Below are 21365 nucleotides of genomic sequence, written 5' to 3'. Positions count from 1 at the left end.
CAAAGTGGAAAAGAGTTCTCACATAAATCAGTGGAAGCTCTGAAGGTTAGGGCAACCTTAAATGCTGTGAGGACACTTGGCATTGCCTCAAGGGCCCTCTGCAAATCACTGAGCAGTGTTTTCAATGTCCATTTCCCAGCATCTGGAAGTGTGGAACTGTCAGTGGGTTTGAGAATGAGCTGTCGGGCGACAGTGAATTCGCAATCAACAGGAGTGGTTCCAGTTAGGCTAATAGTAGCCTTCGCCTGCTCAGCGCACTCCAGTCACTCACTCAGCACCATGAACACATTTTCGGTGCACAGGGCCTAAAAACACTCTCACCCAGTGTTCACAAGCTGTAAAACCATTTTCTTATATCCATTTCATGGCAAAACACTATTGCTAGTACTTAAAGCTAGCTAACCAGACGATGGCCAAAGCAAAGCATGATATGCTACTGAAAAAAGATGGTAAACTCTTGAGAAGTTGACGTCACTAACGTTGGTACACGCAACTCAAAACCATCGCAGATCAGCAGCAGGGGGTGCAGTTTGACCTTACATAATCAGACACAGCCAATTCATGCAGACTTCCAACCCCAAATAAAAAATGTTATTCCACAAACTAATATGACAATATAATAATAATTCTGTTTCCCCTAGGGGGGCCAAATTCACAGATGGGCAGGCCTGGCCCCCTGCTGCCCGCCCATAACGCTGGGTACGCCACTGCAGTCTCTCAATAAGTCAGCCCCTTGTTCGCTACACTTTTATTTGCTAACAAAATTAGCTGACTGGAGTATTACACAGAACATGAAACCCAGGTTCCAAATAAGAGTAGCTAAGTATACAAACTGCCGCAGAAACATGTTTATCACTAAAATGTAAGACTTACCCTGAGTTAATATTTACATTTCGTTCCACCCTCCTCTGTTAGAGCTGAAGGAGACTGACCGGCTTTTAGTCAGGCTAGTCAGACATTGATGCTGCATTCATAGACCCGGGAAATTGTAAAACTCAAACCTTTACTGACGCATGAAGGCAAGACAGCAAGACGTTTAAATTACAAATGCATTCAGACTAAAGTACTGGCGAAGTAATAAAACAGTTTGAAGTAATCAGAACAACAAATTTAATTAAATCTGTAAAATAAGTTGAAGTCAATTCAAAATCACTTAGTTTAACTTCAAAATGTCTCAAGAACATCAAGGCCTGGATGACCCAGAACATTTTACTTCAACATTTAGACAAAACCAAGGTCATTGTAATTGGCTCTAAACATCTCAGAGAAACAGTCTGTCTGACCAGATAGTCATCTTGGATGGTATTAGCTTGGCCCCCCCAGCTCTACTGTGAGGAACCTTTGAGTCATGTTTGACCAGGACATGTCATTAAACCCACATATAAAACAAGTCTCTAGGACAGCTTTCTTCCACCTGCGCAATATTATGAAAAGTGCTGAGCAGCAGATCCTGTTCTAGAGCTTCATGGACAGCAGCAAAGTCCCCCAGCTGTGGAAACACTCCGCAGTCTTCCCAATCCCCAAGAAAAGCACCACCAAATCTCCAGTGGCTTTCACTTCCCTTGTGATGAAGACCAGTGAGAGGGTCATATGCTGTAACACCACATCATCAAAGTAACTGACTCCCTGATGGACCCACTCGAATTTGCATATGGAGCAGGTAGAGGCGTCAGCGATGCTAAAAATTACATCATGAACACTATGCACAAACATATGGAGCACCCCAACACCTCAGTTAGACTCCTCTTCGCAGACTTCCCCTCTGCACTCAACACCCTGCAGCCTCATATCCTGGCTGACAAAGTCTCCTCCTGCCTCCATCTAGACGATCAACTCATCCTGTGGACACTAGACTTTCTCATCAATAGTTCACAGAGAGTCCTGGGCAACAACATCTTGTCCCATCTCCATTTCACCTCCTCTGGCTCCCCTCAGGGCTGTGTGCTCTCACCACTGCTCTTCATCCTTTACACCGATGACTTCAGATCCACACAGACCAACTGTCACCTGGTTAGGTATTCTGATGACACAGTTCTTCTGTCTCTGCTATCAGGCCCTCACAGCACCACGGGCCAGTTCTGCAGGAGTTTTTGGAGTGGTGTGTGACAGCTCTTGCTTGGAACTGAACTTCAGCAAAACCAAAGAGATCGTTGTGACCTTTTCAAACAGGCAGAGGGAACTGGCAGGGGCCACCACCACAATCCAAGGGGGCCGTGTGAAGCCATTGACGAGTACAAGTACCTGGGCTCCATCTTTTTCACACATAGCTATTATATTATTATATTTACTCATCATCTTTAGATTTACTTATCCACTGCAATATTTATTTATCTATAACACATCTGCTGTATATATATATTTATTAATACGCTACAATAATTATTCATCTGCTGCTACCGATCTTTTACATTAATTCACCATTATCAGTATTCACCTTAAGTATTCACCTTAACTCATAATCTCTCTTTATATTGATCTCCTGCATACATATTTATTCATACACTACAGTCTTTGTTCATCTGCTACCTGGTCCTGTACATATATTCTTCATTCACCTTAAAGGGATAGTTCACCCAAAACTTAGTTAATGATGGAGGAAGATCAAAGCTATTCCTTTGAATATCTACCAATTCCTTTGGATTGTGACATCCTCACACTCCTTTGATCTTCCTCCATCTTTTGATGGAGCAACTCCAGTCAAGTCTTTTTTTTAATGCACGTTAAGCTTGGAGGTGCCAGTCTGAGGAATAATGAAGGAAATTAAATCATACCACAGAGGAGGAGTACAACAGGTTAGAGATGACAAGACGGTGAATGGAAAGGCTGTGAAAAGGATAAGTCACAGAGGAGTCAATGAGGAGAGAAACAGAGCAGGGAAGCAAGTCACAAAAGAATCAGAACAAGACACAGAGGGGAAAGTGAATGTTGACTTGAAGAAGCTAGTCACTTTCATAGCAGGGGTGGTAAATGCTACAATGGAGGTTAAATCTAAAACTGAGAGAATTCAAATAATTGTCAGATGCCCATCATCTTGATATCAGCAGGATGACATGGGAGGAAGAGACAACATCTCATCTCTTCTAATTCTAATACCTCCATGATTTTGACCATCTCTCCCAGGGGTGGGATTACACCCTCGTCTTATTGCACGTTGCAGCTCTTGTATAAAAATAAAACATTTATCCCATCACTATTATCATTGTTTACTTCTAGTTTGTGTCCTTCATGCTCAAGCAATGTTCCTCTCCTCAGAATCCCCTCTCTACCCACATATCTGACACTATGTACTTTCTAAAAACTCCTGACCAATAGGTCGGCTTTCTCCCTATTATTTACAACTTCTTGATCTCCTACCATCAAAACATGACTCCCAGCAATATATCCTCCACCACAACTGCCACACTTGACCACCCTTTCTTTACAATCAAAAATCTTATGTTCACCCCCACATTTATTACATCTTCTAATTCCTCGACATGCAGCTGCACAACATGGCCGTGCCGCTGGTATTTAAACTAGTGCAGGGGTGGCTTCCTATGTGGATGAACTTTAAAGGACAAACATCCCAGAAACACTCGTTGAAATATTGTGCTTGCAAGGCAATTGTGTCTTGTGATGTCACAGCAACCTTGAACTTACCCACCAAACTAACATCACATCATCTCAACTCAACATCCCCACATTCGTTTCATCTTGGCCTCACCTTTAGTCTTCATACATTTTCAGCCACGTTCAGCAAATCATTTCAGCCTCTCAGTATTCACAATACATTTTCAGCATTACATTTTAGTCCAGAAAAATGTTGGTTCTGTCTACCAAGTTGAGTGAGGGGGAACAGCAAACCTCAATGAAAGTGTGTGTGCGTTTCTTCCTGTAGACAGTAGGCTGTAGTTGACCTCTTGTACAGTATGTCAGGCCTATCTGACACAACCACCCCCTCTATCTTCCTCCATGCAAACTAACCCTCTTCTAGCTAGCTGTGTTAATAAGCATTGGGGATGTAGGTAGAGTTAGTGTCTGCAGTTCTGTTGTTGCTGTTTTCCTTTACTGTGTTTGTGCTTGTGCTACACCAGGAATGTCGAGACAGCAGGGAAAATCCGGCGGAGATACTGAAATGCAGATTCAAAGAGGAGAGACAGAGGCGGAAGACAATGGTAAGTATTGTTCTGGCACTCTCTCAATTCTCCTATCCTTAATCTGTCTCCATTTATGAGGCCAAACAGTAAAGGGGCTAATCACTGCTGCATTTCTTGCTAAATATTAGCTGCTTGAGCAGTCTTCAGCCCAGGAGTCCAATGATGATGTGGAAGAGCTATCCCTGATCCAGCACCACAGTGAAAATGAGGAATCAGCTGAGAAGGCAGCAGAGCCAGTTGTTGGTTCCAGACCTCCAACTGGTTCTTGGAAAGGTTGGTGTCTGAATCTGTCTCACCTCTTATACTTCTTAGACGTCTCTGAGTCTTTATTTTTAAGTTCATGGAGATGCCTCAATATAGAGACCTACACTTCTCACAATGCAACCACAAAACAACTGTCTAATGAAATAAGAAAAAACAAAACGAAATAACACTTAAAATCTGAAAATATCTTGTAAAAGAATAAGTAAGCTAATCTGAGATGCTGATCAGGCACGTTAGGCCAACATTGGGTGTAAGATATTAAGTCCCTCAGTACAGAGATTGGATAACATGTGCTATACAAAATGGTTTTCCTATAGGCTCATGTTCTGTGGCCTCTAATGACACCTGTAAAATACTCATTTATTCCAACTGGTCTTTGGGTCATCGTGTATAAGGGTGTTATGTAGTTGAGTTTTTTGTGTTTTCTCTGTCAAATGTTTTATAGTCAATAAACTTTAATTATTTCTTTAAAATGCTAGGTAATATATATATATATATTGTTGTTTTGTGATGTGCTTCCTTCTCCTTGGTCTCTCCTCAGAAATGCAACAAACTACTGGCTCTGAGCGTTTAGATAATTCTATCAAAAAACACTTGAAAGAAAGACTGAGATCAGCCATGGTAATTCCAATTTCATTTTTTTCCACACTACCCAGCTTTTGTTTTTGAATAAGAACTTGAAAGATACCACTTAAAAAACCAAATTGTTTGATAAAAACGTGCCAATCCTTGATTAAAGTGTTGATGCGTAATGAATGGCCTCTTGTGTTCCAGTCTAAAGGTCGGAGACTTGTGCTGGAGGAGGCCTCTCCAGGAGCAGATTTATTCCTCATTGAAAAGTCATCCCAAGACTTCCTGGAAGTGAGGAAAGCAGAGTATGTCAGCCATAAAAAACGTATCCAGAGAGAAAGGAAGCTTCTCTTTACACCAAGTTCTCGACCAGGTACTCGAACGCACTAAACCACCTGATACACACCCACATCTCTTAAAAAACCCAATGGTCATTTTTTATATTCTTTGCAGCATAATAACTATATTTTATGTTTTATTTATTGTTGTCACAGTGCCAGCCTTCATTAAACTGCCTGAAAACACGAGGCCCCGTTATCTCGAGGATGAGGGTCTGTATGTGGGAAAAAGGCCCCCTATGTCCCAGACTAATGAGAACATTCTGGAGAACCGCATTTTAAAAATGGAAGAGGTAATCTCAACCAACATACTGGACAGTTTAACTATGTCACTGGCTCTGAACCTTCCAGGAATTGTCTTAATATTTATTTCTACTATTCATTTATTTATTATAATTTATTAAGGGAAAGAAGTGGATTGGAGACGACAGGAGGATCATGGCTCTGCCGGACCCCGTTAAGGAATCATCCACAAGACCCCCTCTCTTCCACATGGAGGAGGACCTGGACCCTGCTCTGCAAACTGTATACAGGAAGGTCAGACACAGACCCACTTTGATCACCACATCCATTTGCCAAATCTAAAGCAAAGTGCATTTCCATTGCTCTTTATGTCATGTATTACAAGAAACAAAAGTGTGGCTGCTGCTAACGATTATTTTGATTATTAATCTGCTGATTTTTGTTTGGTTTAATAAATGTCATAAAATGGTTAAAAATGTCAATTACAGTTTCCTAAAGCCCAAGGAGATACCCTAAAATTGGTTGTGTTGTTGGATGATGATGATTTTTTTCAATCCTCCAGGCAACGAGGTCCAAATATGAAAACAAGTGCAATGATGGTACATTGGATCCTGAGGGAGACTACCAACTTGATGTTGATGTTTCTGGGCTGATCTTCTCCCATCACCCACTCTTCAGTCGCGAACATGTCCTGGGAGCCCGGCTAGCTCAGCTGTACGACCAGTACCTCACCAGGCAGCACAATAACCTGACAGGACACTTGACTGACAAGGTAAACTCCATAAGCTGCTTGTAAATATGAAAGTAAGGTCACCAATATTATAAAATGTCTTTACATCCTTCAGTACACTTACAACTTAAATATAACTTAAATATATATGTGCGTGTGTGTTTTCTGTCGGCTGCAGTTGAATGGGTTGAGGAGTGCACTGCGGAATATGCTTGAGATCCATGACAGCCAGAGCCTCACTCAGGCCATGCAGCAGAGGATATCTGATTACAGTCTGGAGATTCGGTGAGTTTCCCAGATCTTGTCTCTCCCATCTGTGTCCTGTCCAGACATCTACCTCTACTCTACTTTAATCACTATGACTATCAATATTCCTGCTGCATGTTTGTCCCTCTTAATACCGTAGAAATACTCGGCAGCTACGAGACAGCGAGCAGGAGAAAGACCGGACTCTGCTGAAGAACATAATTAAAGTGTGGAAGGAGATCAAGGCCCTGAGAGAGTTCCAGACGTTCACCAACACACCCTACAAGCTCTTCCTCAGAAAGTAATGCTCTGTAATTTTTACCAAATACAATGTGATTCCTATATTCACGACCCCTCCCCTACCCATGTCTACTGGATAATGTATCTTCTTGTTAACCACAGATTCTTGTAATCCTGTGACTAATGGGACCCCCTCGAAAATGAGTTGGTGCAACTCCAGGGGTTTATCCCATTTGAATAAATAAGTTTCACAACAACTAATGTGCTGTGTTTTCCACATTTGCTCCAGAGAGAATGTAGACCAGGCGTCAGATGAGCAGGTGTATGAGGATGAAATCTCGGCAGAAGTTGTGGAATTGGAGGCTGAGAGTGAGGAGGACTACCAACGAAAGCTGGCAGAGTACAAGAAACAGCTGGCAGAGTGGAAGCTCTCAAGAAGAAAACAGGTGCCTAACTATTCAATATTGATTTGCTTGGATTAGTTAGTGACATCTGAACATATTGTATGCTACTGTACAAATAAACTCTGTTTATTTATATCTTAAGCTTATAGAAAAAAATCTGCATGGCTTTGTTGACTGTGTAAATATGAAAATATAGTGATTCCAACACTTATATCTCTTTGTTTGCAGAAAGCCAAAAAGAAGAAGAGAAAAAAGAAGAAGAAGGGCCAGTTACAGGATGACACAGAAGAAGATGAAGACCAGGAGTTGAGTGAATCAGAAGGGCCTGAGGAAGAAGACTGTCCAAAGCCTGAGCCTCCCGAGAGGCCAGACTTTGACTCTATAGAGCAGCAAGTCAGAGAGAAAGCTTCCAGGATACGCAGGAAACCAGGAGAGTCCGTCCTGATTCCTGAGCTGCATGCATCTGGAAACATCACGGCCAATGACCTCTGCCCCAGGTACGAGCACAATCATGGAGAAAGTCAGGGTTTCTTACAAAAGATTTTAACTTTTAACTTATACTCTGTGTATCATTCATTCTTTTCATGTTCAATTTATGTTGAGTTTTGGTTTTTTCTTTGTTGTAGGGCGGAAGTAGCTCGCAGACAGGATGTTGAGAGGCACTCTATTATCATCAAGATCCTTTACAATGGCAAACCAGCTTCCCAAACTGACAGCCGCTTCCTGGACACTGATTTCAGAGTGCACTTTGGTCAGATCTTTAATCTCAAGATAGTTAATTCTCCTCAAAGCATCACATTGCAGGTCGTGGAAAAGATTGGATCATCGTGTTCCCTCCTGACTCAAGTGTTCGTCCCAGTGCCAGAACCTTCTGCCTTAACGGGCCGTGTCCCTCTTGAGGAATTTGAGTTCAGCAGCAACCAGAGAGTGATGTTTGACCATGAAGGAGTTGGAAGTGGTAAATGTCTTCATTTGACACCAGTTCAGATGTGAAAAGTCCCTTTCATTTCAGTAACACATTATTTATTGTCTGTCTGTCTGTCTGGCTTGTTAGATGTCCCCCTGGCATTCAAACCTGATGGCAGTAACAAACAGACCCTGCTGACCTCTGGTAAACTGTCCTGTTGTGTTTCCTGGGGTATTGGGGAGGATGATGTACCACTCGCCCCTCCTGTGTCTCACCAACCTGGTGGCATACACAGGTAATATCACTTCAAAAGCAATATTGGTGGTCATGCATGTTTTATTCCTTCCTACTCTCCAGCCAGCCAGTGGTTTCTGGATTATGTCAGAATCATGTAAACATAGCGACTTGAAACTGTATTTATTTTTATGTCAAAGTTTATGCAGCAAGTTTCTGACAAGCTTCTGTGTTGATCTGACTTTCCAATGTGTCCATATTTTTGATAACAAAAGCTCTTAAATGATTCTGAAGGCTCATTCCTCATGCAATTAAGTGACTCATAATATGCGGAAGGAAATAGTCCATAGTTCTGTATTGTGTTTGCAGTCTGAAGTTTATGGGCTAAAACAGCAAAACACCCGTTTGGTTATTAAAATCTGTCTCTAAACTCTGTATCTTCTCTATGTAGCAAACTCCCCAAGCACACTATAGCTTTGAGCAGTTTTTTCACTTTCACTTTCTTTGTCTTAGTGGCCTGCGCCGTCTTGATGCTGTCACATCTATCGGGGGATGTGAACTCGATGACATGAAAAAAACTGTGGAGTGGGCCAAACAGTTACAACTGGACCCCAACGACCCAAACAATGCTTCTATCATGCAGCTGCTAAAAGTGGGTGCCACAACAAAGAGCTGTTCAAACATCTCAACGATCCTGGAGAATTCAACTTGCTCATTCTTTCTTTGTATCTGTGGTTCACCAGGTGGCCAGAAGTGAAGAGGTGCATGCTCCTGAGTACTTCCGACTAGAGCAGCTACAGGAGGAGTTTTACTTTGTGACCGATGAAGTGTTGGAGTTGAAACGATCGCAACTGCTCAGGCTCAGGAACCATGATGTTGCAGAGTCTGAAGATTACAAATGTGTTCCTGATCTCGGGAGGGAGATTTTCTTAAATAGAAATAACAAATTCATGAAACTTTTGTACTTGAAGTAAGTACTTTACTGTATTTACACATTGCCACATTAAATTTTCAGCTGTAAAACTGTTTTGTTCAGGAGTTTGTTGTAAAGTAAGTAATGCTCTTGTAGGTAGCATTAGAGAAGATGATTCAAAGGAGCAAGGCCTTAAAGAAGTATATATGATATATTCTCTCTCTAACAGTGTGCCACTGACAGATATTACATATGTTACTTTTCCCCTACGTACCTGAACCCATCACCCTGTATGTTTTCATGAGACAAAACTTTGATTTAACTGAAATGAGATCGGGTGCTGTTGTCGGCTTACTGACGCGTTACGAGAAGTATAAAGTGTTGGGATATGGAAAGCATAACAAATTAATGTGAATTTGTAATGCGCAAACAACACTTGCAATGCATTAATGACGTTCGATCTCAGATGTAAATTTCATATGTATTTAAGCCATATGACAACTTGCCCACTGCCTCGAGGTCTCATTGGCTCCTGAGCCATAAGGTTGAACCATTTTTGTAAACCCAGGGGGACTCTCTTACAACTTAAAATAGCCTACCAAAGGTCCTTTTTTTGTCAAGCTGATAAAAATGTAATATTTAGATTGCACTTTTCTGACTTATCTTTCGTCAAAAAAAACCCCATTTAGCTTCAACTGCATTCATCAACGTTTTGTCAACTTGTTATTTACATGTAGTTTGCGCGTTACAAATGCACATGTTTTTGGACCGTTTGGCTTTCCATACCCTCTTGAACGCACCAACTAATTGGGCTGCGGCGATTACTTGTTTTTCACGTGTTACAGCACATAGTCACCTGCATCGGTAGTATCACCAGAAGCTCTCGAATCTCTGTCTTTCCAAATTCACACTTTCATCAGTGTCTCCTACGTGTATGGTATATCTTATTTTTCAAGTTTTGCATCCACTACGTTAAAAGCATCTTAAAAAAGCACACGGTAATATCCTGTGATATTCTCACATCGGGTCATTTACATTATCCGCCTTTTTTTTTGCCAGGGGGCTGGCAGGAGAAAGTTCAGATAAAGTCACGAGACTCTGACTCTTGAGATTTGCATTCTTAAATACAGCCCCTCTCAATAATTTCAGGAGATTGTCTGGAGTTTTGTGCATATCTGAAGGCAGCAAAAGACTTGAGATTGTAATCTCTGCTAACAGTAAATCATCCTCATGCTTAGTAAAGGGTCTGGAAACATAGTGAAATCGGTTTTGTTTTTTTATTGTTTTTGCTTTGTCATTGTTTTCATGGTTTTAAGTGTGGATTAATGAGGGGACTTTTTTTTTTAGCATAAAGATGTGAATAATTTCTATCTTGATATTTCCTTTAATCCCAGATCCCAAGTTCCTTCTTCTCCACATGACATTAAGCTCTATGTCGAGTATATTTTACATTAATTAATATTATATATTATTATTAGATCATTAATAAAAAAAAAACAGATACCCGAGTAAAACTCAGAATCCTTCCCAGGAAGATGGCTTTTGAATAAGCTTACATGTAAATTCAATTTACCCGAGTCTCCCAAGTAGAGATATCACATTAGCAGAGGGCTTGACCAAACGTATCATTGGCAAATGGAGCACATTGCTTTGTAAATTAGCCTGTATAGGACTTCCTAAATTTTATTGACCTTTTGTTGTGTCAGACATTCTGATTAGCCCAGGGCACAACCTATTGTTTTTAGACTTGCCTTAATGTTATGGTATAGAATTCAGTGACATCTAGTGGTAAAGTTGCATGTTGCAGCTGAATACCCCTCACTTCACCACTCACTTCACACCCCCCTTCCAAACATGAGAACCTGTGGCAGCCTTCAGTTGTGATTAAAAACTCAAAAGGTGTTTAGTTTGTCCAGTCTGGGCTACTGTAAAAAACATGGCGGCCTCCGTAGAGAGGACCCGTTCCGGATGTAAATATTAAGTATTTAAATATAAAGGGCTCATTCTAGGGTAAAGAAAACAACAAATCGTACAATTTAGATGAAACACACTAGTGAAAACATCACTAGGATTATTTTATATTCAATTTCTGCCAAAAGATCCCTTTCACCAAAATGTTACACACTGAACCTTTAACTCTGAATGTTGACCATCAGCCAGAACTGTGCTGCTTTGTTGTTTTGTCTGACTCCACTGCATGGTGAATACAACTCATCTAAAGCAGCCACAGAAGTTGTCCAGAAGGATTTTTCACAGCTAAAACAGAAAATGCAAAAAGTGAAGGAGTATGAAAACTGACTATATTGTACTAATATCTGCTCATTCAAATGTTAAATGTCATCTTATTGCATGTGTGCCAATGGTACAAGATAATCAGTGTTTTAGTATTTGCCTCCTCCGTGTAGACAAACATGACAACTATTACTTTTAACTGTGGGAGAAGGAAGAAGCATGAATCCAAATCATTTTGTGGAAATACTTTAAATACAGCAAACACTAAGTACTTGGTGTTTGTTTCTATACTTTTCAAAACCAAAAAAAGGAAACAGGATGTACATTTGCAGATGCCTAAATTCCTTTATCATAAGTTTCCTTTTCCAAAAGATTGTTTCCATTTAATATAGATGGAAATGGAAAAAAACAGGAGCAGTTTCATCCAAAACATTTTTTAAGTGACACAAAATACAGCAAATGGTTTTCCCAGGATAAAGTGCAATAAAAAGGAGACGTTGACATTTGAGGAGAGCATAGCCAGGCAGGATCACTCTCCAGAGCGACAGCAGGCTCTGAAGCCACACTGTAGGTTCTGGCAGCCGCTGGCCGTGTCTGCGTGGGGACCTGAAGAGAAACGCCACACAGTAATTATCTTACTCAGCTGCATGCCCAAGTGAAAAAGCTTACAAGCATCCTCACATCCACAATATTCTCAAATTCTTAATTTATCATATAAATGAAGTAGACATATGGCACACAATGCTGAAGGCATCATACTGGCTACTGTAATACCTACTTACCTTCCACCTCAGCAGCAATGGTTACTTACACTAGGGCACATGCTATGCAAGTGGGGTTAGTAATGTGTGTTACAGTTGCCACAGTGCAATACCTCACAAATCATTTCTATTCACTATGACTAATTTATATACAGTTACACATGAACACAATACCGTACTAGATTATGAGCATGTATGATTTTGTGTTTCAGAGGAAAAAGACCCTGACAGTTTGACTTGTGTTACCATTAATGTTGTCGCAGTAATAGAAGTGTTCATCATTGAGGGAAGGACAGGCGGACACCAGCTCCTGCAGCCCCACCTCAGTGATGAAGAGGCAGCCGGACAAGTTGAGATGCTCCAGAACAGGAAGCCCTCCGCGCTGAGACAGAGCCCTGAATCACACACACAGCGCAATGCAACCTCATTACAGTGCATAAAAACTGATAATCATGTCACATTGCAAAGCCTCCCTCTCCCTAATAACCTGAACTAAGGTGTCACCTAATGGAGATGTAACTTGATGAGCATTTTGACAAGAGCCGGACCACTTTGAGTTGGCCAATGAAAATCTGCCAATATCTGTCTTTCACAAATGCATCTGTGATGCTTGCTAATAGGCGTCGACATAAAAATCTTTTTACAGAACAAACAATGCAAACATTTTAAATAGGAAATTCTTAATTAAAAATCTATATATTTGGTTGTATTTGTGTATGTTGTTATTTATAATAAGGTTTTTAAATCCTCAATTACAAATCATTGTCATAAGGGTGTGATATAAACATCTTGGGAATGATCAGCCAATAATTGGTATCAGAAATGTTTCACTCCTTTATATTGGTATTGGCATGAAGGCCCAAAAATCTGTCGCGCTCTAATTTGTGATTTTGAAAAACAGTCACGCTGCATCTCACACAAATTGTCTATGTGTGAAGGGTTGCATAGAGAAAGTTTACCAAGCTAAGTGGCCATGTGTCAATTCCCTAATGACACCAGTCACGCAAGTTATTGCACCATGTTCTGTTTTTAGTTGCCACTGAATTACTACACTCTGAAGATACTAACCTCCAAATAAACCCACATTAGTTTGGAAAGATCAGGCAATTTTAAGTATAAAGGAAGTGAGGTTTTTTTGGTATGTTTGCAAAACAGTAATGCATGGTCTTTACCTCAAGCCCAAATCTGTGACTTGGTAACATCCAGAGAGACTGAGGAATCTCAGTGAGCGTTTTGTCTCTGATTGGTCAGTCCTGTTTTCAGGCTCCAGACACTGCAGGCCCTCAAATGAGGAGCACTTAGTCCGAAATTCTGCAGTGATGTTTCTGGTGGTCCCTGACTCGCACTGGGGCCCAATAAAAGTCCTGAGGGCCATGTCGCTAGTGCAGCAGGTGGAGTGACCACAGAACATTTCCCCAGACATGGAATATTGCTGCTGTAAATAGGAGGCATTTGTCCTGTGCCCGCGCCCCCTGCTCTTCCTGCAGGAACACGAGGTTCCCAAAAGCTGCGTCTCAACGAAGCTTTCTGCATCAGGAAGAGACATTCCACCACGACCGCTCCATTCTGCAGCGTCTTCGATATCAGCAAGGTCTGAGGAGTCCAGTACCCAAACTTGTGCGGGCCTGCGGGCAGTCCCCCAACGACCAGTCCCCTGCTTGAAAATGATGGCCTGTCGCTTCCGTCCCACTGGATGAAGGTCTCTCTCATCCATGAGTGTGATGGGTACTGTGGAGCTTTTCAGGAGCTTGGCTCGTCGGTCTACACGCTTGTCAAAGCAGGTCGAAGACGTGAGGTCACCAAGCCCAAAAGACAATTTCTTCAGGGTGTGATCTGTGATCTTCTCACATCCCGACAAATCCAGGTGCTCCAGAGACAGACAAGCTCCAACAGATGACCAGCTGTAAGAAGGAGGATCCAAGGAACACGTGGTGAGTACTAAGTTTCCTGCACATAAGAAATCTGAACAGGGTTGGCACTAAGCAAATTTAGAGCTTCATCAATTGTGGCTCTAGTATATAAACTTTGTCAATGATACCATAGCATAATCAGAAATCACTGATTGTTTACATTTACCTGTCAAATGCGAAATCTGTAACATCAGTCTGAGTCAGATCCAAAAGAATAATATTGGGGCAAAGACTGAGAATTTGACGGACCTGGAAAAAGACCAAAATTTAGTTAACATTCATTTTAAATTTTATATAATAGATCTGTCTAACAGTTTTTCATATTCACGTACTGGACGATTAGAGTGAGAAAAAGAAAAAATGACATACCATTTTACTCGAGACTGTAGAACTGTATGCCAGAACAATAGACTTAACAGATGGGCCCACAGCTGGCAGTAGATTCTGGATAATCCCATTCAGAAGCTTCTTCTCCCGCCGAGCATTGCTAATTGCCAGAGAGCCTACTGAGTGGTCCGACACATCTGACAAGACATCAACAACAACATTACAATTTCCGTTTCTAATGGTTGCCTTGGTAGAATGGACAAAACTCTGTTTACTACCTTTATGTCAGAGTGGAACCTGAGGTCTAAAGGCAGCACCTTTCTCACTTTAGTGCAAACTCATAAAGGTGGATAAAGGTGACGGGAGTCACCACAAAAGCATGTGAACTAAGGCTGCACAATATTAGGGAAACATGCGATATGCGATTACGCTGTTGAAATCGCGATGACGATATGACTTGCGATAAATAAACACTGGCTACCGACGCATGGAACACAAACTGCTCCACAGCCCGCGGGATAAGGCACCTAGCACGGCCGCAGCACCAGGTCCGGGGCAGGCACTAGGGAGCCATGCACAGCTCCACCAAGTCTGCTTACAGTGTTAATTTGGACTCTTTTCATACATGTTTGGACTGTGAAAAGTGTTTTTTAACAGTTTTTACCAGTCAGTAAACTGTCAGTAATGTAGTGCTTCTCTCTGTGTCATTTGTGCTGTGCACTGCGCCAACCGCGTCAAACCAAACCGAAACAACCACCTGTGCCTTTTCATACCAGTTAGACCTTTTAGATGTTGTATAAAAAATGTAATTTTGTTTTTAACTTACCAAAGGCAAAGTGAAAGGGTTTGTAAGTAGGAAAAGCACATCCCAAATTACACTTTCCGAAAATGTCACATCACATACTCCGAATAATAAATTGGCTTTTCTTGAATCAAATTGTACTTACTTGATTCTTGCTGTTCTGGATTTGTACCTCATGGTTGAATGCACTTATTGTAAGTCGCTTTGGATAAAAGCATCAGCTAATTGAAATGTAATGTAATACATTAATACTGATTGTTTTGTTGTTTTAGTCACTAACAGAGGTGTGAAGACAAAATCTTACCAGACTCATCAACATCAGCATCCTCATCCCATTCCTGATAGGCCCGACCCTCATTCTGCCGACTCTTCACCCACTCGTCATCGGGCTCCTGGTACAGATCCCCTGGTGGACCACAGTAATTATCACCTACATTTCAGACAAACATTTATCAGCAGTGTACTACTACAACATATTCAACTGAATACAATAAAGTCTTTGGCCTAAGGTATTCGCCAGCTTTCAGCAGTTTACCTCTGGCCCAGCGCACAGGATAGAGGTGCCTCCACAGAGAGCCGGTCTTAGCAAGCTCTGACCAGGAGCTGCTCACTTGACTACAGCGACACAGATCTTGAGGACCCAAATAATGGAACAGCCTCAGCATAATTTCTGTAGGGAGCTGGGATATGTGGGTTGAAGAATCCTTTTTCTTTTCCAGTTCTGAGAAAGAGGACAAAAGAGCTTGGCTTGTCAGTCATATACCAAAAGTATGACATGGATCTTCTTCAAATGTCTTCCACTTTCCAGGTCAGTTTATCCTTTCATGAAGGTAATGACTTAAAAAGTCCAACAGTGTCCTGCTTATGCAGTTTTTCAAGTATGACATTTTACAGTAGGAAAAGCACAGGTGTAAATGACGAAAGTTCCCTTCCTCAGTTTTAGGCTCTTAGTATTGTGCATTAGGGTTGGGTACCGAAATCCTCCTACAGGGCCGCTACCTACCAGACCGAATCACAAGGCAGATTTCGTTGCCTCATTTCAGTGCCTGAGCTATGTATTGAAATAGATGTCCTGATTACAGGCAGTATAAAAATCACAGCGAGTGCCTGGTTAAAATTATACTTAACTCTCGTGGCAGCACACTCTCTATATCGCTCATGCAGCACGGAGTGTTTGCCTACAGTTAGATAGTAGCTACCTCAACCTTGAGTCGACACAACAACAAAATACATAAAGCTACAAAGTCTGAGGCTGTTTTTTATGTGAAAGAATTCTGTCACCGGGACATGCACCAAATGCCAGAGCAGTCGCCTAGAGCAGGGAGCAACAGCTTGAAGAGTTGGTGGTGGTATGCACCTTGTTGTTCATGCTCCGTCAGTAAACCTAGAGTAGAAGGAAGGGGGGAACCCAACAATCTAAAGCAGGGGTCTTCAACTAAAATTGCAAGAGGTCCAGACATCAACCATGAAACAAAGTGCAATAAACATTTTGTCTTGGAATTTGCATAGGCCTACATTCCTTTTAACCATAAAGATGTAACATCCTCAAAGACAAACATATAAAGTGCTTTAGGTTGAACTGAGCTTAACAACCACTTAACGATTGAAGCAAAAACCTCTTAGAAAAAGTAACAAGAAATAATTTTCATATGTTCATTCACATGTAGCCTATTGTCTGTAGGCCCACTTCCCTAATTCAGTGGGAGAAATTGGCTTTAGCTTTCTCTGCTAGTACTTTGAACCTTGGGAGGAATGGGGTCAGTGCCATTCTCAAACAGGCATGTAAATGTTCATTAGTCATTCTAGAACGGTATTTGGTCTTAATAATGTTAAGTGTTGAGAATGCTGATTCGCAACTGTATGTGGAGCCAAACATCGTCAAGGTGTGTACTGCCACTTTAGTGAGACCAGGGAAAACTTTCTCAGTTACAGTCTGTAGCCAGAAGCTGGCAGCATCACTAACTCCACCCTGCTCTTTCAGTACTACATTTGCTTGCAGATCAACAAGTTCCATCTGTAGAGATGCCATATCTACCCACTTGAAGGTAATTTTAGCCTCCTGTGAAAATGTGGTCACATTTTTGACCAGAAAAGGGTTCTGAATGAAAAGGAGGACCTGTTCTCCCAGGCTGAAGTCATCAAAACGATCACTGAAGTTTCCAATCTGTTTTTGTATGAACTCAACATGAGAGGAAATAACTCTCTCACCCTGAATTTGCTTCACTGCTGGAAAATGTGTAAAGTTCTCTTGGAGATCCACTTTGAAAATCTCCAACTTCCGCTGGAAAGACTGGACAGCTGCTACCAAATCACACACAGAGTTGTTCTTGCCCTGCAGTTTTAAGTTGAGGTCATTTAGGTTCTGAGGTTATGTCAACTAAGAAGGCCAATTTACAAAAAAGCTGCTCTCAACATTAATCGTCGTTTTATGCTTCTTTAAAGAAAACAAGTATCTGGTTCTGGAACCATTTTAAAAGTATAGATTAAGCACCGTGATCAGAAAAAAACCAAACACCACCCAACCCTATTGTGTATGTTGGCTCACTGACATTGTCATGGTGTACTGGAACAATTGAATACATAGTTTGTCTCATCAGCAACTGCTGGGAAAAGGGTTAGGGTTAGGGTATTTTTACTTGATCAAGTATTGATAAGTATCAAAACTGTTTTAGATTTTTTGATACGACAATATTATTTGCATTTGAATAACTTTTGTATGTACCAAAAATGAAGAAAAAAAATTGACTTTCAGGGCAAACTGGAGACAGAAGAAAGAACCTCAAATCAGGTTTGAGACACAACAGTTTCAACATATATGAATATACCCACTAACCGTAATCTGTCTTCTCATGATCCGCATATTTAAAGGCCTTTTGCAGCTCCTCTGCCTGGCTCCACAAAGTGAAGCCCTTCAGAACCTCAGCAGCACAGTCCCATTGATGTTGGCTGCAGTGTTGTGCTATCACCTGCTTCTTGATGTCTTTGAGCTCCTCATAGGTGAAGTACTCCATAAGCATAGGCTGAAACACCTGCAAACAATCTCTTCAGTTTACAAGCGGTTTCAAACAGTGCAAATTACTGAGCTATGAACAAACGCATTTAAAATTAGTTTCCATTAATTATGTGTGCAGTAATGCACATATATTATTATTCCCCATACTTATTATTATTATTCTTCGTTCTTCTGCCATAAATTTTTTCCAGTTACTTCTCCCGCAGTTTTTGTCGCACATGCACAATAAATACATCGGTCGGGAATGGTGTGCTATGACTTTTCTAAGACTTTCGCCAAAAGGTTTGCTCGTTAATTTGCGAAAAACAGCAGAAAAAATTTAAATGGGGGTCAATGGTAGCCTTCATCGAAGGAACGAGTAACAGTGTCAGTGGTCATAGATCAAAGGAATCTTTGATGTCTTAAAAAGTTACAATGGTGTTAGATTTCACCTTTTTCAAGCGGGCCAGTAGACCCCGCTCAGTATCTCAATCTCTCTCTCTCTCTCTCTGTCTCTCTCTCTCTTAAAACGAGCCAGTCAGTGTCTCTCTCTCTCAAACTGAAACAGTCTCTGGACCTGGCAGGAAGCACGCTGCACACAAATTTCTAGGGAGGTATTTTCTAGTTTGTTTTCTGTTCTTTCCTTTGTTGTTCATGACCACAGTTTAGTCTTTTCCATCCTTTCTCAACCAATCAAAAAGGTTTTATTAAAAACAGAGATAAGCAACCATCTTGTACCTCTTCTTCTTCCTTCATGTGGGGCAGAAAGTCCTGTGTGAAAGCTTCAAGTCTCTCCTTCAGCTGCTGGACATAGTTAAGCTGCTCATATTCACTCTAAAACACAGAACAACTATTAATACAAGGAAATCAGTGAGGAGCATACAAGTTCAGACATATTTACAGCCACATCTACAATATTTACTTATTCAGTCTTTACAATTGCATCTATAATATCTACTATTAGGTCTTTACAATCGCGTCAACAATATCTACTATTAGGTCTTTTCATTCTCTTTATAACCAAATGTGTGGTCATCCATATTTCACAGTAGTAGGATTATTAAATATTGAAATTATGTTGTATAACCTTCTCTGCGCTAATATTCTCAAGAGTCTCTTAATCAAGTAAGGATGTTCAATATGACATCATCGAAAAGCAGAAGAACTGTTTTCCAAACTGACTAGGGCGGAACGGATGTTAAGATTTACACAATTGCATCATCCTGGAGAGCCCATGCTTTTGGTTGGCTTGTTGCTGGAGAGAGAACAATAAGTCTTGCAGTCTGTTAAGCAGATCACAAATACAACCATCCCTCCATTAAACAATTCAGACTACTTCTTTCTTAATTTTGCCATATTCTTAATAAGTGAAGTCTTAATTCGTAAACCCATAGATTTGACACAAAAACCTGGTTGGATGCTACAAATTGTCGAAAAGCTTTGAAATAAATTACATTTAAAAGAGATACACTACAATTACCTGCCATTACAATTAGCATGTACACATGAAAAAATAACTATTTTGTTGTTTACAACCGTTGTCTGGCTAACACAATAGTTATTCTAATGACAGTGTTCCACCCCACCATTGAGCAACAAGTATCAGCTGAGTTCTGCACAACTCACGTATGACCCTCTTATGTAAAGCCTAGTATTTTTTCTGCTGAGCCACGTCAAAAGCAAATCAACCAAAAATATTGATCCCCCTTTACCTTAACACTGTGCAGTCCCTTTTCAAAGAGGGTCAACATCTCTGAGAGTTTGTTGTCAGAGTGCACATTGTACACAGTGCAGCAGCGTTGTTGCAACAGGCTGATAATGTACTCATTCTCGATTTGTTCATGCATCTTGAACTCCTTGAAGGTGGCGCAGAGGGACTGGAGAAATGAGCGGACATCATTGTTGTTGGAAAAGTTGGTCTTTGACAGCTGTGGAAAAACAAACAAAACTGTCAGCCAAGATTCGTGTGACAAGTAACAGCAGAAGAACTTCTGCTGGTGGCGTTAGATCACGACAAATGGTAGGTCCGGTGTAAACCCCCAGAAAGAACAGCTGCAGGAAGCGTCTTTACGGCAGAAACTGTCAACTGACGTTACAGCAGTGGGCTCCAGATTACGTTAGAAGACACGCAGTGCATTAGCCGGTTTTGCTAAAGGGACTTTTCTTTTTAGCCTTGTCAGCCTGGAGATGCTCAGTGTTATATTTGTAACCCAGTACTTGGGAACCTTGGAAACTACTTAGTGACACTTGATTCTCGTTGCATAACAAGCTACCCTGCAAGTGAGTCAAGCTAGCTAAAGCTGATAGCATGCCATATCTGAGTAGGCAGGGGATGGGTTGTTCGGAGTTTGAGGAGGGTAATCCAAAACAGGCCCCACGGTGCTGGCTGAGTGAAAGTCTCTGTGCAACGCTGACTTGACGTTCACGAGTCGGACCACGGAGACACCGAACGGTTCCCAAGTAGCCAAGCTAGCTCGCTAGCGCGCTATGTGGCGTCCACTCGTCCGTGGGCCACACGCGTCATACATCCCGCTGTAAAACTGCAAGTTAACCACGGACGGTCGTTTGTATTCACCTTTTCGCAGTATAAGCCCACCAGCTGCTTCATTCGCCAGTGGGGGCCAGTGAAAACATCCACCTCGTCCGGGAAGGGAGCCATCTTCGCGCTGAGCCTCAGTGCGTCATCCACACACACAGTCCCCGACACAGTCAACAAGGAGGCGTGTGCTGCTGCCCACGTGACCGCCGAGCCACAAACGTGGGCTCAAACAGTGAAGCTCTGAGATCGACCTTTTAAAAATACATATTTGGAAAGTCGTTATAAGACTTTTACGTTTGAAAACACACCTACACGAGGAACATAAACCTCAGAGCAAACTCTACTTATGTAACTTAGATCAGCCTGGAAGATTTTGGAGAGGAGATATTGACAGGACAGATGTGTGAAGCTCGATATTTCTACAGGGCCATCTGAAAAAACACCGCACACCTAACGTGAATTTTATTATCTGCACATATTCAACTTGTTTGTCATTTGTTGTTCGTGCAGTAAATTAATATAGTTTTCTCTCTTTTGTTTACATTTTCTGAATGCATGTCATAGTTTTGCTCAACTA

General features: G+C 41.4%; 2 protein-coding genes across 3 annotated transcripts; one reads left to right on the top strand and one right to left on the bottom strand.

Annotated features, from left to right (window-relative positions):
- The first annotated feature begins 1465 nt into the window (after positions 1-1465).
- Positions 1466-9286, top strand: LOC118121289 (coiled-coil and C2 domain-containing protein 2A). Its single transcript, XM_047342996.1, has 16 exons — positions 1466-1577; positions 1661-2010; positions 2054-2215; positions 4074-4154; positions 5175-5343; positions 5465-5601; positions 5714-5845; positions 6114-6323; positions 6460-6566; positions 6688-6828; positions 7057-7213; positions 7400-7668; positions 7798-8129; positions 8226-8373; positions 8826-8964; positions 9056-9286. Exons 1-16 carry the CDS (start codon positions 1466-1468, stop codon positions 9284-9286), a joined length of 2877 nt encoding a protein of 958 aa, XP_047198952.1.
- A 2401-nt stretch (positions 9287-11687) lies between these two features.
- fbxl5 (F-box and leucine-rich repeat protein 5) lies at positions 11688-20993 on the bottom strand. 2 transcript variants are annotated; one of them, XM_035176294.2, is made up of 11 exons: positions 20825-20993; positions 19962-20177; positions 18988-19083; positions 18091-18286; positions 15793-15978; positions 15562-15687; positions 14498-14652; positions 14295-14377; positions 13391-14119; positions 12465-12613; positions 11688-12063 (listed from the first exon to the last, which is right to left on the bottom strand). In XM_035176294.2, exons 1-11 carry the CDS (start codon positions 20906-20908, stop codon positions 11987-11989), a joined length of 2097 nt encoding a protein of 698 aa, XP_035032185.2. In that variant the 5' UTR covers positions 20909-20993; the 3' UTR covers positions 11688-11986. The 2 variants fall into 2 exon arrangements, with proteins under 2 accessions (XP_035032185.2, XP_035032186.2); XM_035176295.2 differs by having other exon boundaries at positions 15562-15663.
- Positions 20994-21365: the final 372 nt, after the last annotated feature.

The sequence above is a fragment of the Hippoglossus stenolepis genome, chromosome 14 (assembly GCF_022539355.2).
Source record: "Hippoglossus stenolepis isolate QCI-W04-F060 chromosome 14, HSTE1.2, whole genome shotgun sequence".
NCBI classification, from domain to species: domain Eukaryota; kingdom Metazoa; phylum Chordata; class Actinopteri; order Pleuronectiformes; family Pleuronectidae; genus Hippoglossus; species Hippoglossus stenolepis.
The sequence above is the reverse complement of the archived record's forward strand: the minus strand, read 5'-3'. Positions and strand labels throughout refer to the sequence as shown.